This window comes from Apis cerana, linkage group LG13, assembly GCF_029169275.1.
Source record: "Apis cerana isolate GH-2021 linkage group LG13, AcerK_1.0, whole genome shotgun sequence".
Taxonomy (NCBI): Eukaryota; Metazoa; Arthropoda; class Insecta; order Hymenoptera; family Apidae; genus Apis; species Apis cerana.
The window spans coordinates 8297556-8312770 of record NC_083864.1 but is presented as its reverse complement, the minus strand read 5'-3'; the positions used below and the strand labels follow the sequence as shown (position 1 = coordinate 8312770).

General features: G+C 41.8%; 1 protein-coding gene across 1 annotated transcript; it reads left to right on the top strand.

The window, feature by feature from the left end:
- The first annotated feature begins 1154 nt into the window (after positions 1-1154).
- Positions 1155-14633, top strand: LOC108004029 (uncharacterized). The gene is made up of 5 exons (XM_017066670.3): positions 1155-8986; positions 9417-9547; positions 9835-10075; positions 10540-11341; positions 11601-14633. The coding sequence occupies exons 1-5, from the start codon at positions 8179-8181 to the stop codon at positions 13045-13047; spliced, it is 3429 nt and encodes a 1142-aa protein (XP_016922159.1). The 5' UTR covers positions 1155-8178; the 3' UTR covers positions 13048-14633.
- Positions 14634-15215: the final 582 nt, after the last annotated feature.

Here is a 15215-nt window from a genome sequence, read left to right as displayed (position 1 = left end):
TTTAACAATGTGGTTGGAAATATCGCGTGCAGGTTTCTTTTTATAAATTGTAATTTTAGAGATGTACTACCTTATCTTATCCTCTTTGCATCATATTTATGCGAAGAGAATAAATGGATTTCGAGGTTAGAAGAATTGGATTGATTCAAAGTGACGCGACAGTATTATATAGATTGAAGATTGAAGTAAGAGATTGAAGTGAATGAATTATATAATGTAACGCCTTAGAAACTTATCGATCAAGGTCCGTTAGAATTAAATAATTCCTTTCGAAGTTTGTCGTTAAAATTTTAGATTCCTTTTCTAAAATTCTCGAAAAAAGGAAAAGAAAACATCGCTCTTCGCCTCGAATAGCGAGTGAAAATGAAGGAAGGAACGCGATCCCGCGAGTAAAAGCTGCGTTAAACGAGTGACGGCTTAATAATTGTATGCGCCAACTGTCGGTGGGCCGCGGGTGGGCCCACGGGAATCCGCTTCGCAATGGTGGCGCATAATTACTATGATTCGAGCCACGTTTCACGGTGCTCCAGTTCTCCGCGAGAGGGACAGCCGGAACTCACGTGACCCACGCCAGAAAGAGGTTCAAAAAGCGCCGCAGCGAAAGAAAACCTGCAATCAACGCGTCAAAAAGCGAAACTTTCACGATCGTTGTTATGGATCTCTTCTCCCGTGTTTGGTCTGCGTGCACGGTATCTGGAACAATGTCCACTTGCTCTTTCTTTTTCATTTATCTCATTTTTGATTCGGTTTCTTTTTTCTTTTCGATGAATTATACATTTGAATTATATAATTACTACATTGTCATTTTGTTCTGCGACCGCAATAAGTGGGTCGATATAATTTTTATAGGAATAAAAATTAAAAAAGCGTATTATACATGTCAAAGTTTTCGGGTCCAAGAAATATTCGAAACGTTTTTAAAGTGTGATTATCGATGAATATAAACACGCCCTGAAAATTTGTAAGAAAATGTAATGTAAAATTTGGGTCGCAAAAGTTTTGAAATTTCAGAATTTAAATCGTTTAAATTTTCAATATTTTTACAAACAAGAGACCTCGAAATTTCCATTATCATTCTCTCGATAATTAGAATTTTACCATGGTAAAGATTAATGGAGCTTTACATTGTTTGTGGAAGAAGAAAACTTAAGAGGCACATATCATTTTCAATTGTGGAAACTTGAATTTAAGGAGCAGAACTCCCAAGTTTCATCTTCTTCCTCGGAAGCTATTAGATGGTACAAAGTTTTCAGACTAATGTTCCATGGCCTTTTAACATAAATTAATGTATTTCCCTACAGACGTTTACGAATGACGAATGGAAAAACTTGGTGGAAATCGAATAACACAAATAATTATTCTTTTTTAACCACGAATTAGAAATCCTTGCATCAACGACGCAAGTATTAAAAAACCGAGTTCCAACAAACTCTCTTTCTCTCTCTCTCTATCTCTCTCTCAAGTCCGTACAAAGTCATCCAATAACCATTACCATCTCGTCCTTTTCCTCTCGCCTGCACGGATCCCATAATTACCTCGATAACACGACACGTTATTATCCCTTATTATCGGAGGAACTCGGCCGTTAAAGAGCACGAAAATCCAATACACGACATGAAATATTCCTCCCGTTACTCGGTTCGAGATACGCGTTGCGCCCGCAGATGCGGCACGCACGCTCCCGTAATCCTTCCCTGACACCCGTAATGGCCGGAATCGTGAATTCAATTGCCTCCTGAATTGGATGCAGTCGCGGGCCGCCGGCTCAAGGCACGTACGTAGAAATGAATGCCGGCTCGGTGCATCCGTCGTGCACCCGAGACAAAGAAGCGGCCTGTGATTGCGGCGGAGAGAAAGATCCTCCGACCGGACGGCGGCTTACGACGGCTCGTTCCCGTTCGCAAGTGCTCGAGCACGGAGAGGAAATTCGAGAGCGCGGCGGATGGATGCAAAGATGCTTCTTGCTCTCTTGTTTAAACGATGATTGGATTGTGCTTTGCTGAGCTGTTGATTCGGTTAGGGATGCGTTGGATACACGTGGATACGGTTGGAGAATGGATGCGGTTGGTACGCGGAAGTAAACAGTTTCCGATATTTGGAGCTCGATTTGGATGCTAGGAAATTTCGGAGAGCGGAGGTTTGGAAGTTGGCCAGTGTTGTCGTTGAAGTGGTTATGGTATGGGCAGGGTGGGTTTGCTTCGGTTCGGGTTTGATGAGAATTTGTGCGTGTTTTTTTTTTCTCTTTTTTATTTTTTTACGTGGTTTCGATCGATCGCGTTTGCGTTGTTGTTGGTTGAAATTTTTTTGTCGTCTTTCCGCGATATTCTAAAGGTTGATTTTAGGAGCAGTCAGTTTTGGAGAACTGTTACAAGCCTTTACCGTCTTTCTTTCGATCAATTCATACTTGAAACGCAGATTGAATATATTCATGAATGAAAATGTAAATTCTGATCGAATAATTTTTGGAAAGAAGTTTTGAAGGTGAATCGGAAGGGAGATTGACAGTTTACGATTTAGAATGCAAATTGGCAGATGGATGGGCTCAAGAAGATGCAACATTTCAGAACGGTTAACAGAATGGTTTACGTTGCGGAGAACGTAGGTGGTGCAGCAACGGCTGGATGTAGGCTACCAATTGACTGTTTTGAAGTCCCATTCACGGGGACGTTCGTAGTGAATAGAGTGATTAGAGTGAATCTAAGAGCCTCACCACCCACTTAAGTTCGCGTCTGTAAGGTCAGTCACGCAATTCTTCCCATTCAACCCTAACGGAAATACCAATCTTAATAACCCTTCCTCCACAAACTTAAGAAAAAAACGTTCGTTGGAAAATTTAATATAGGATAAATTTAGAATTGACGTACGTACATTTCAGTTGAAATGAACTTAATGAAATAAAAGAATCTTTAAAAAAATCTTTAATCTTAAATTAATTTAGCATAAATCAGGACAGAAAATTAATCGCATCGATCAGAGATTCAAATCTGCACAAAAATGCAACTAGAATAATTTTGTCACGTATAATATATCTATTGTAATCTCGAAGAGATTTTAAGAGAGAATAATGAATTCGGTAGGACTGATCGTAATGATACATAATGAAACGAGAGTGGAATTTCATTGGAACTTTTTAAAAATGTCCCCCTCCCTTGGGGGTTGATGAAGATATTCAAATTGAGCGTGTAACGCGACACGAGGAACATCGTACTGAAAATTCTATCTAAACTTTTCGAAATTATTTTAAAAAACGTGTAAAATTTGTTTAATCTTCTACCCTTCGTTAAAACCGTAAATAAATCTTATTTTTATTAAAATTTCCTGAAATTTCTTCCTTCTTCGAGCTTTCCTTTTGCTTGAAAATGAAATTTGAATTATAAAAAAAAAACGTGCAATAAAATTAAATCATAATTACACTATAAAAAAATAATTATAATTTATTATCTAATCTTGAAAGACGATCACATTGTAACACGTCGCTACAAGTCTTCCTGGCAATTTCCATTCGCTGGTGAAGACCTAGGAGTGCCAGCGCACGATATCGTTTGAATCCAACTAAATCTAACCGATCAATACAGGCAGTACACAGAGAGAAACTTTTCTCGGATGGAAAGGGGGCGGAGGCGGAGATGATCGTTCGCATTTATTATCAGCATCGTTACGTTTCTATCGGTTGGAGATAAATTAAAAAAGATAACGTGACATAACGTAGGCACGTAGCTGTGTAAGCTGACACCGTGAGCTCATCGTTCTTTCAGCTCCACGAGACGAGCGTACCGCCCACTGCGAGACAAAAAGGACATTCTTCATTTGACGAAACAAGTAGAACAAAACTGGTTTTCGCAGAGAATCTCATGGCTCAACGAGTGGAGCCGCGTTTCGTTTATTTAATAAGGAGGGTGATTCGCCATTCATCTCGCTTCGATCATCTCTTACAGAATCATTTTAGAGAGGATAAAAAATATTCGGTCGTACGCTTACACGTCGTAAGCTTAATAATTAGGAAGATTATTCTCGTTCTCCTAAGGATTTTTATTATTATTATTATTATTAAGCGTTCGTTGATCGATTATTACTTTTTTTTTTTTTTGATAGATGACTTGACTTTTATTCGAGCAATTTTGTAAAGGTGTTGACTCTTAGGGACGTATATTTGAAATAACGTTTAACGAGGTAAAAGGAAGCGTGGAATATGAGTAAAATAAAGTGAGGGTAATTGGAGATGGGGGTTGGATGCGACTAGATAATTAGATTTACTCTGAAAATTTCCTCAATTAAGAAACTTCCACGTTATAGTTTTCAACGGGGAGATGGTAATCATTTTCTGGTGAAACTGTGTCTTTGCTCGGGGAAAATTTTGAACGGAGCAGAAACGATAGAACTTTGTGGTAAAAATATCACTCAAAAATAATCTTCTTTAACATCCAAATATATAAGAAAAGAAAAATTGAAACAACAATTTGGATAATCTATTCCAAAATATTTGAACACATTTTTACTAAAAGTTAAACAAGATCGAAAGCAACGAACGAAACGAAATGAAAAGTTTCAGAAGAAACGAAGAATCCAATCCATACGAATTTTCGTGTTTCGAGATACAGCATTTTTTGAAATTCCAGATAATTTTTTAACTCGAGCAAAACACGTTGAGAATCTCTGGTCTTCTCGCGTCCTTACTTCTTAGTCGGAGGATCCGCGAAGAGGCGCCACAGGGATGTCGCTGAGCGAGCTGTCCTCTCGTCTTTCAGCCACTCCCATTTTCAGCTACCGAGTTACTGCCACTCTGTCAATCTCACCTGACAGTCGCGTCCAAACGAAGATACACTCTCGACAATGAATAACCCTCGCCATTCACCTTGTCACCGGGAGGAGAGGAAAAGTTGCGTCGTTTGTATCCCACGATATTGCGAACGCGATCACTCTTGAAAATTAGTTCTACGAACTCGTTGAATACTGAATTTCAATGGGCTCGCCTCTTTCGAGGATAAAGAAAGGGATACGAGGGATATTCGATCGGATATTCGAGAAATTTGTCTTCTTCGAAAGTCAGATTGTAATTTGCGTTAAAATTATCGTTTCGATAAATTAAAAAAAAAATAAAGTGCGAGTTCCTCTTTGAAGAACTGCTAGGATATTACAATGCGATACCGGCACTTGGAAATACCGTATTTAGCTTCATAACAGGCGCAAAGTAAAGCCAACGTAATTCAGGGCTTAAAGTGTTAAACTATAGTTCAAAACCGTGTCTCTTCACTTTCTAGCGTAGAACCAGTTTGCATGTAATTCTTGCGTGAAATTGCCTTTTAAATATTTACGTGCGATTGTTAAAACAATTTTTTTTTTATCTTAAAAACCACCCCTATGCAACATATCTTGTATAAATGCTCTGATATAAAATTTCACAAATTTATTTTTCATTTTCATTTCACCTTTCGCCCTCCTCGGCGAAAGCTTTGATGAAAACTTTTCCAAAACACGTTCCTTTATAAATGTGCACACATTATAAAACTCTGTAACCGCCTCTTTCGCGTCAATTACGCTCCAATTAAATTTCACCCCTGTGTGAAGCCTGTCCACGAAACGAGGGTAGAGAATCGCGTGGCGCGAGGCGATTCCCCATTATTCCTCGATAAAACCATTTTTTTTTTTTCACTTCACCTATATCCCGAAGAGAGGTTGAGGTAGCCCGGCCGTCTCATTTGAATAAGACAAATGAAGACATCCGGGAGACACGAGAACGATGAAGCTGATAGCCGAGATTGAGCCGAGGATCACCTACCGTGTGCACGATGCATCGAACCGTACCGATTGATTACGATCGTTACGAAGACAATGGTGGATACGAATTTGCTCTCCAACGACGACCATTTCAACTTTGGAACCGAGCGAATTATCTCGAACGCTCCATGACTAAGAATCGTTCGAATTTCGTCACTCTGAAAATCTATCCCTTTCCATCATCATCCACGTCTCCGTTTCTTTAAGTTTCACGTCGCACATAGAATAGATTCGAACTTAATTATATATAGGATAGATAAATACGCTCCTGTTATTACTCCTTAATATACATTAAGAATAAATCTCATTTAAAATCTTGTTTAGCTATTGAGCTTTATTTTTTATTTTTCGCGGCCGATCTTTCTTTCTCAGAAACGACGATTCCTCTCGAATCTCGATAAAATCTTCTGGATAAGTAATTAGATTTCTCCAACGTCATGATCCAAACATCGTATCCTGGTTGAATTAAAATTCGATTCGATTACGCAACAATTCTTCCTCTTCCCTAGAGGTATAATTTGTCTTGCGGGTGAGGCAACGTGTTAAATAGGGGCTGGAAAGTGGCTGCAGGTGCTGTTAGGTGGTTCGTGACTCGACGCGTTAACCCGGCAGCGTGGCGGTTTTCGTGGTGGCGTGTGGAGAGCACGCGCTCCTCCTTCGTGTTTGCGAAAGGGTAACGTTTTCTCGAGAGAGCGACGCGAAAATGTATGTAATTGAGATACGAATGTGGATTCTGCGAGATAGCCAAGCGGTGCTGTGCTCTCGAATTGCCGCTTTACCGACTGCCTCTACGTTGAAACACGGCTGGGATCGAGAGGATCCCGTCGCAACGGAATCGTTATCGCGGACAGCCTCGGATCCGGAGGGGTATAAGTTTGTTTACACGAAACACGCGTCGAACAACTATGTTTTGTACAAGAGTGACAATATTTCCTCTCGACTCTTTCATTTTTCATCCTATTCTCGAATGGAATTTGTACAAAGCCCGTTGTAATATCCCACGGTTCGCTAGAGAGAGAAAGAGAGAGGAAGAGAGAGAGAGAGAGAGACGCGAGAAACTGGATTTTTCCATGTCACGTTCTTGATAAATATTTCTCGGTGATAGGAGAATCGAGGAAGATATTTCACGCGCATCGCTTACACCTTTCGAATCGATGTGCATGAAGTGGTTGAAAAAGAGGATAGGTCTTCAATTAGAAATCACTGCCTCTATCAGCAAAAGAAAAAATCTGAATAAATGAAGAAGATGATGGAACGACGTCGATTTTAATCATTCTCATATTTACGATATCATTAATTTAGAATCCGTGCCAAGTACCTCTGTTGCTACCTTGCTCGCCATTCGTCCTCGTCTTTCATTTCTACGACTTCATTTTCACAATTAAAATCCTGAAACAGAGTCATTTTTCTCGTCGTAAGAGGAATCAACATCCACCCTTACCGCTTGTCTTGCCTGGCGCGCCTCACAGAGACGACAGGTGGGAAAGAAGATTTGCCTCGATCAGAGGGAAGGCGAGAGCATTCGATACGCTTCGAGACGTGCGCTGCGCGAATGAATCGTGTTTCCGATTGTTACCGTGTATAAAACCGGAATGCATCCGAATCCACCCCCTTGCGGATCGCGGTGGTAGGGAAGCGTAGTAGGGGGTGAGAAGAGGGGGAGCAGGACGATGGGGGTGCAGGTGAGAAGGGAGGGGATGCCACGTTTCTGCGCAACTCCGATTCCGCGTTTCTCCCCTGTCCCTCGCCATCTGCTGGAAGCTGGACGAGTGAGGAGATGTATTGAACAGGCTGAATGCGCGTGCAGAGATGCGCGAGTATCCGCGAATTCCCGGCAGCACGGGGCCGCAGTCCGCACAATAAAGAAAAAAATTGCCACGGAGTTGGAGGGACGGAGAGGCGGAGCGGCAGAGAGGAGAGAGAGAGAGAGAAAGAGAGAAGGAGAGAGAGAGAGAGAGCGAGTGCACACCGTCCTAATCCTCCTGGACGCCGAAGAGGCAGACTCGATTAATAGTCACGGTCGCGAGAAGAGAAACGACGTCGTCCTCGTGCGCGCGGTGGTTCGGGATGAGACGGCCACCGTTGTTACTTTAAGCGGAGCATCCGGAACGGAGAGCATCCACCGTTCAATGGGCCACACCGCGTCCGCCGATTATCGTCCCGAGTGAAAACACGTTTCTCAATTTGTGACGCCGACGTTTATAATATAAATCGTAATAAACCCCTCCCTCGACGCTTCTTCCATCCGTTGTTCCTCGTCGAGTCGAGGCGAGGCGAGGCGAGGCGAGACGCCACCTCTGTTCGCGCGTGAGTCGAGTTCGTTTCGGTGGATCGGGAGCAGCAGCAGCAGCAGCAGCAGCGGCAAGAAGCTAGCTAGGAAGCTAGCTAGGAGAGAGACGTCGGATGAGAACAATGAGACCAGGGGGGATCCTTCTGTTGCACCTACTTCTTCTGTGCATATTTTTCCTCGCCTCCGAGGCGAGGCTCGCTCAACAGGCAGCCGACGACGACGACGACGACGACGACGATGACTGGGACGACGAGGACGACGAGGACGACGAAACGGACGAGCAGGGTTATCAGTCGAAGCCCGAGGTGGACGACGACGGTCGTATATACAAGAACCCGAGGAATTCTCCGTCGGCTGTTTGCCCTAGGGACGAGGGCCAGGCGGATTTGTTGGGTCAGAAGTGTCTTCGAAAGTGTTCCACGGACGAGGATTGCAAGAGCAAGAAGAAGAAATGCAGATGCGACGGTATTTGCGGGATGTCTTGTATCAAGCCAGAGAGAGAGTGCCCGGTGCTGAGCGACATCCAGCACGGTGTAATGACGATGACAGGGAAGTTTTTCGGCGATCGGGCGCATTACACCTGCGATCCTGATTACTACACCGTTGGCTTGACCGAGAGAACGTGCAGGGGCGACGGTAAATGGACGGGAACGACTCCTTCCTGCAAGAAAGACGCGAGTTCCTTTTGCTCTCAACCGCCCAAAGTGAAAAACGCGCGACACAACGCGCCCGCCGAGCAGACCACCTTTGATCTGGGCAGCGACGTTCAGTATTCCTGCGATCACAGGTATACAACTTCCGGGATTAGGAAGGCGAAGTGTTTGATGATGGACAGCGTTGCTAGCTGGTTCGGGCCTGATATCACATGCGAGCCGAAAGTCTGTGGACCTCCCGCGGATATCGCGAACGGATGGCACGCCGGTATGTATATTTCCTTTTTTTTTTCTCTCTATCTTAGGCAAGCATAGTTTATCGGGTCTGATTGGAGGGAAGAGATGTCTGGATCTTTGTCGGTGACATTGTTGAATATTAAGATTGATAAGGAATTGATACTGGGAATTTTTTGTACGAATAATTCTCGGATCTTTGATTCACTGTTGCTTGCTATTGTTTTATAAATCTTTATTTATAAAATTCGTTTCTCAAGGAATCAATAATATTTTAATGTTCGTTTTGTGTCGTTGAATTAAAGAAGAACATGCATTATATCTGTATATTTAAGAAATTAATTCTTCTTGAAGAAGATAAAAACTTTCGATTCCTTTCTTTTCTTAATTCAATATTTAATACCTCGCACACTTAACACTTGTAAATATTCGTCACGCGAGATCACATTGCTTTTTGTTGAAAGGTGAATGTTACACGTACGACTGCCGCGTGTCGTATCACTGCGCGGATGGCTACGAATTGGTTGGCAAAGCGGAAAAATTGTGTTTGGAGGATGGCACATGGACTCCCAAAGAATCTCCACAATGCGTCCAAGCAAGTATTTCTTTTCTTCCTTTTTTTTTTTCGATAATAACATCCAAACCTTTGGTAGTATAGAAATAAGAATACACCCAATATAATTATATCCCAATATATATTATTAGTCCAGGTATTTGAAACTAGTGGACCGAGAATATTTTTCTATCATCCCTCTATATAATATATATAGAAATGTTCCAATTTTAAAAAATATTCCTCTTTTTAAAACTTTTCCTCCCTTCCACGTTCGAACGTTCTCGTGCACTCGTTTCTTTGCGAGCCAAGAAATGTTTCCTGTTCAGGTTACAACGGTGCAATGCCCGAAACCGGAGAATCCAGTGAACGGGAACGCGGTGTACACCTCGTATGCATACAATTCGATCGTGTCGTACGAGTGTAAGTACGGATACACGGTGGTCGGCGCAACGACCAGACGTTGCGGGGCAGATAGAAAATGGACCGGAAAGACACCTACCTGCCAGGAGATTAATTGTGGTTCACCTGGTGTCCTGTACAACGGTTGGATCGAGAATATCGAGGCGGGTGAGTCGCATGATGGGACAACGAAGGAAATTCTTTATTAATAAGCACCAGCAGTGTTACGAGAATGTAAAGAAAATCGAAAAAATATTTTTTTTACCTGAAATGGAACGAGAATTTATCGAGGAATATTTTTAATTTAATATCGATATTACAAACTTTTAGATTAAAAATATATATATATATATATTTATATTTCATTCCGCTTTGATATATTCTTGTTCGAGAAACGAATTATAAATTTATTCGTGTTAATTACACTTTTCCTGTTTCAAACACGGATATCATTGAATCGAATACTGTACAAATTTTTATTATTATTATTCTACATTCTCATTTTCATAAACCGTGAAAAACATCAAACTAAATCATCAAAAAAAAAAAAGATTAAAGCACTCGTGAATTTTCAAAAAAAAAGTCATTCAAAAATTCTCCATACTGACCTCTTGACACGCGCATTCCAACAGGTACCGGCCTTGGTGCGAGCATAATTTTCCGGTGCAACGATCACATGAAACTCGAGGGAAATACCTCGTCTGTCTGTCAGATCGACGGAAAATGGCGTTACCCGGTGCCTCAATGTCTCGCCCCGTGCGTGGTCCCGCAGATAGAGAACGGCAACATCACGGTGGCAAGCCACGACAGGGACCACATCAACAACGTGACCGTGGTCGAGCACGGTGAGAGATTGCTGGTCTCGTGCGAGGAGAATTACGAATTCGCGGCGAACAGCACGCCGGTGGTTTGCAATAATGGCACGTGGTCCATTGTTCCGAGTTGCTCGCCGGCCAGGTGCAAGCAGCTGCCTAGATCGCCGAAAAACGGAATGGTGATAGCGCCCAAGACCGATCACGGGATGAAGGCGGTGTTTAAATGCAAGGACGGGTTCGAGATAGTCGGTGGTGGGCCGTTGAACGCCTCGTTGTCGGTCGAGTGCCAATACGGCAACTGGATCGGAGACATTCCCCATTGCAACCAAGTGTTCTGCCCTTTTCCCGGTTTCATCGAGAACGGGAAGGTGTTCTTGATGGGCAACATGGGTGTCTACGATTACAGGCCCTACGTCAGGAAGGTTGTGAACAACAAGCAAATTATGTACGATTGCGACAAAGGTTACGTGTTGGACGACGGACCCACGGGGGCAACATGCATCGGGGGCAGTTGGCATCCCAAAGAGTTGCCCAAATGTATCCCTGGACAACATCCCAGGCTCAGATGGAGCAGACGTAGAAGGTCTGTGAACGAGGAGGATCTCACTATGAATTACAGGTGAGTTGGAAATATTTGTAGATTTCGTTAGATGAGTCTGTTAGAAGTTGAAAAAAGAAAATGAAACAGAATTCAATGGTGTTAACAATTGATAATAATAATATATGATTAAATTTGTTCATATTTGAAATGTAGAAAAAGAGAAATACGATTTATGAAATTACTTCGCACATGATTATTATAATTACGAAAATGGAATACGAGATTTCCAAAAGTTCAACGATAAAATCTGTGCAAGTTGAATTAAATCTTTTTCCAGAAAATTTATCGAGTTCTTCCGCAAGATCGGGAAGAAGTTGCTGCATCTGGAGATGAACAAGGGCAAGGAGCATTCGAAGCACAAACTCGAATCGAAGAATTCGAACTCGAGCCGTAACGACAACACCACGGAAGCCCCGTCATGGAAGAAGCATTCAGGCCACGGGAACAGGTCGCGTCTCCGCGAGGAGAAGATGATCGACTTCCTCAAGATCGTTTATCGTAAACTGCAACGAATCGACGCGAGGCAATCCAACAATTCCACGAACGGCAGCATGCACGATCTCCTGAACGCCATGAGCAAGAACTTTTTCCACGTGGATCTGTCCGAATCTAGGCGAAACAATTCCGGAAGAGGTCGTTCGGACTTCGAAATACGAAATCAAAGGGAATTCATCAAATTGAAGAGGGAGTTCGAGAGAATAATGCGATTCTACAACAAGTCGATGCGTTGGAACGAGAAGCAGAATCGGAAGGATTCGAAAAGGAAGGGCCAGTCTCACGGAGACAAGGGGAAGAAATCGAAAGACAAGAAGAAACACCGTAAGAATTATTACAAAGGATTCTACGAGTTTGTGAACAGTTACGTGACGGAGAAGTTGTCCATGTTAGAGAATCGAAACGCAACCGAGGAGTTGATGAAGAATATGAAGATCGACAAGTTCACCGTACGTAACGGAACAACGTTCACAGTGGGCGAGATGTACGCCTTCTTCAAACATATCATAGAAGCCAAATTGAACGACACGACGGAAGATGTTACGGAAGCATCTACGACCGTGTCTTCCACGTCTACGAGCGCAACCTCCACCGCCATTCCTAGCATTGGTAACAGCAGCAGCGGTGGCACAGTGGCGCCACCTAGCACCGCGTGGACGAGCAGCAGCACGACCACGACGCCGGTGACGGTGGGAAAGGAGATCGAGTCGAGGAATAATCGATCTTCTGTGATTCCTCGCAACGAGTCCTCGGTGCTAGACAACGAGATTCCTGCCAAAGAAGGAATGCCAAAGCACCGCAGCAAGCGAATACGAAACGCATCGGAGGACAGTGGTCCTCCCCGTCAGAAGAGAAGGCTGTTGTCCCTGAACGACGTGCTGATGGTGGCCAACAAGGAGAACACCAACGACCTTGTCGAATCGTCGCCGAGGAGGAGCGGGAGGAAGAGGATCTCGAAGAGGTCTAGTGCCTACGACGACGAGAAGACCAGGTTGTTCACGTTCAAGGAGTTGGAGGCCCAACAGCAGAGCCGCTCGAAACGATTCCTGCCACCGTCTGAGCTCGATAATCAAATTTTTTTAAAGAACTTATATCTCCACGCTTACGAGGACGAGTATCGGGCGAACGTGAAACGCTCGATCGTCCACGCGAATCGTACGAACGAGAAGCAAGAGCCGGCCGTCTACAGGAGGCGCAAGGGTAACCTGGACGCGTACGAGATCAAGTGAGACGCGTACGGTTTTCATTATTGTGTTGTGATAATATTTGGCGGGAAATTTACTGAGGTCATTAATAACGATATCAATCGATTTTTAGGCGAGTATACACCATATACGATAGGATTATAATCGTTGTCCCTCGTCGATGCGCATTGTAAGACGTGTATCGCGCTTTTTTCAATGAATCAATCTTTTTCCATTTGCCAAGTCTCGGTGTGTGACCCGATTCTACGGATCGGGTTCGATCATTATTCGACACTTATTCGCCGCGATGTGAGCTGATAGAAAGTGTTTTTTTTTTTTATAAGCAATGTTGTTTGTTTAAGTATTGTTTTACTTTTGATTTCTTTGTTTTTTTTGTCCGATGTGATCGTTGATGGTTAAATGAACGATTACTGATGATGTCTTTTTGTATATTTGACGTGAAAAGTAGCGCAGCATGTAGCGAGAAAAGAATCCCCCCGAGCAGCTTTGAAAACTTTGTTGAAAAGAAATGGATTGAAAGTTTTCATAGGGTTTTTAATATCGACAATATTTAAGAAGACTGATCAACTTCGAATTTTTAATTCGTCATTCTTTCTTCGGTCCATAGTGAATGAAATGAATTTTCAACGTTGAATTTTTGATAAAGAATTTCATTACTTTCATTGATCTGTGATAATTCGTGAAAGCGGTAATTCTTTTTTTAGCGAGTTATAGAGTTAATCAAAACACGTTCAAAGGACGAAAAAGAAAGAGAGGAAATAATCAAAACGAGACGACGGGTTTCAGCTGCGAGGGGTGAAAATATATTTTAGATATAAAGCAGTCGCTGGATATAATCGGCAGCGCGAGACGTTTATTTTCGAAGTAGTTGAACAGCTCGCATCGCAAAAAGTATTTTAAACTCTTCGAGAAATTCGTATTAGTAGAAGGATATGTTAAACGTATTTTAAGTATGTCGTGGAAAACGCATTTGAAACGAAGATGAAAATAACGATAAAATAAGAAATAAATAAGAAGAAAAAGAAGAAGAAGAAGAAAAGAAAAAAAAAGAAAGAGAAGAAAACGAGTCAAGAAAATGGAACACGTTTTTGGAACTCGTTCTCGATCAAAACGATCTTCCGTTATATAATCGATTAAGTTTTCACGAACCGCGAGGCTGTGTTTGTTAAACTATTAATATCGATTTAAAAAAATAGGTTTTTTAACTGTTATTATCGGAAAGCATTGTGTGTGTAACGTTGTATATAATACATTCACGTTGATTTCACGTATTTCTCTTCCTCGGTTTGATACCAAAACGATAAAAATATATTATAACGTATACACGATCGTATCAATACACCCGTCCTCGTCTCTTCGTAATTAACTTTTACTTACGAACGTTTCAAATCAACCAAGTACACACATTCGAACCATTTGTATCGATCGATCGATCGAATTTTGTCACACGTACACACATCCATACACATATTGCGAATCAAACTATACACAAGATACATATTATACATACAGTCACACACACACACACACACACATTCGTGCATTTTTATGAATGACAAGCCATGAACAAGTATCATTAGTGAATAATAAGTATTATGATACGAACAATACTTGTAACGTGTACATTATTATTCGATTTCCCAAATTATTTTATTTACTCGTATTTTTTCATTTAATTTCCTAACTTTTTTTAAATTTCAATTATTTTTTTTTGATTTAATTAAATATAAAAATTCCATTTCTCTTCATATTTAACCCATTTCTCTTATAATTCACAAACTAAAATCTCTCCCAAAATCCAAACATCCATGACAAGAATCCACCTAAAAAAAAAAAAAAAATCAAAAAAGAAAAATCGTCCAAATCAAATAATTAAATTGATTTTATAGACGACAAATTCTCTCCCAGAGTATTTTGTGAATAATCTCACTCGATCGATCGAAACTTATTTATTAAGTTGTAAGTGATTGAAGTTTGCATTAAATAAAACAGGACGGAGACAAAAGTGACACGCGCGCCACGCCTTGGCGCGGCAATGCAACGAATATAAAGCCGTCTCTCTCTCTCTATCTCCGTCTCGCTTCATCTAATCGGAACCTCAATTATTCCTTATAACTAAATAAACAAGCCTCGATCGAAATTTTTGTACGCTAACTTTTGTGTTTATTTTAGTCTCTACCGTCCAAAGATCT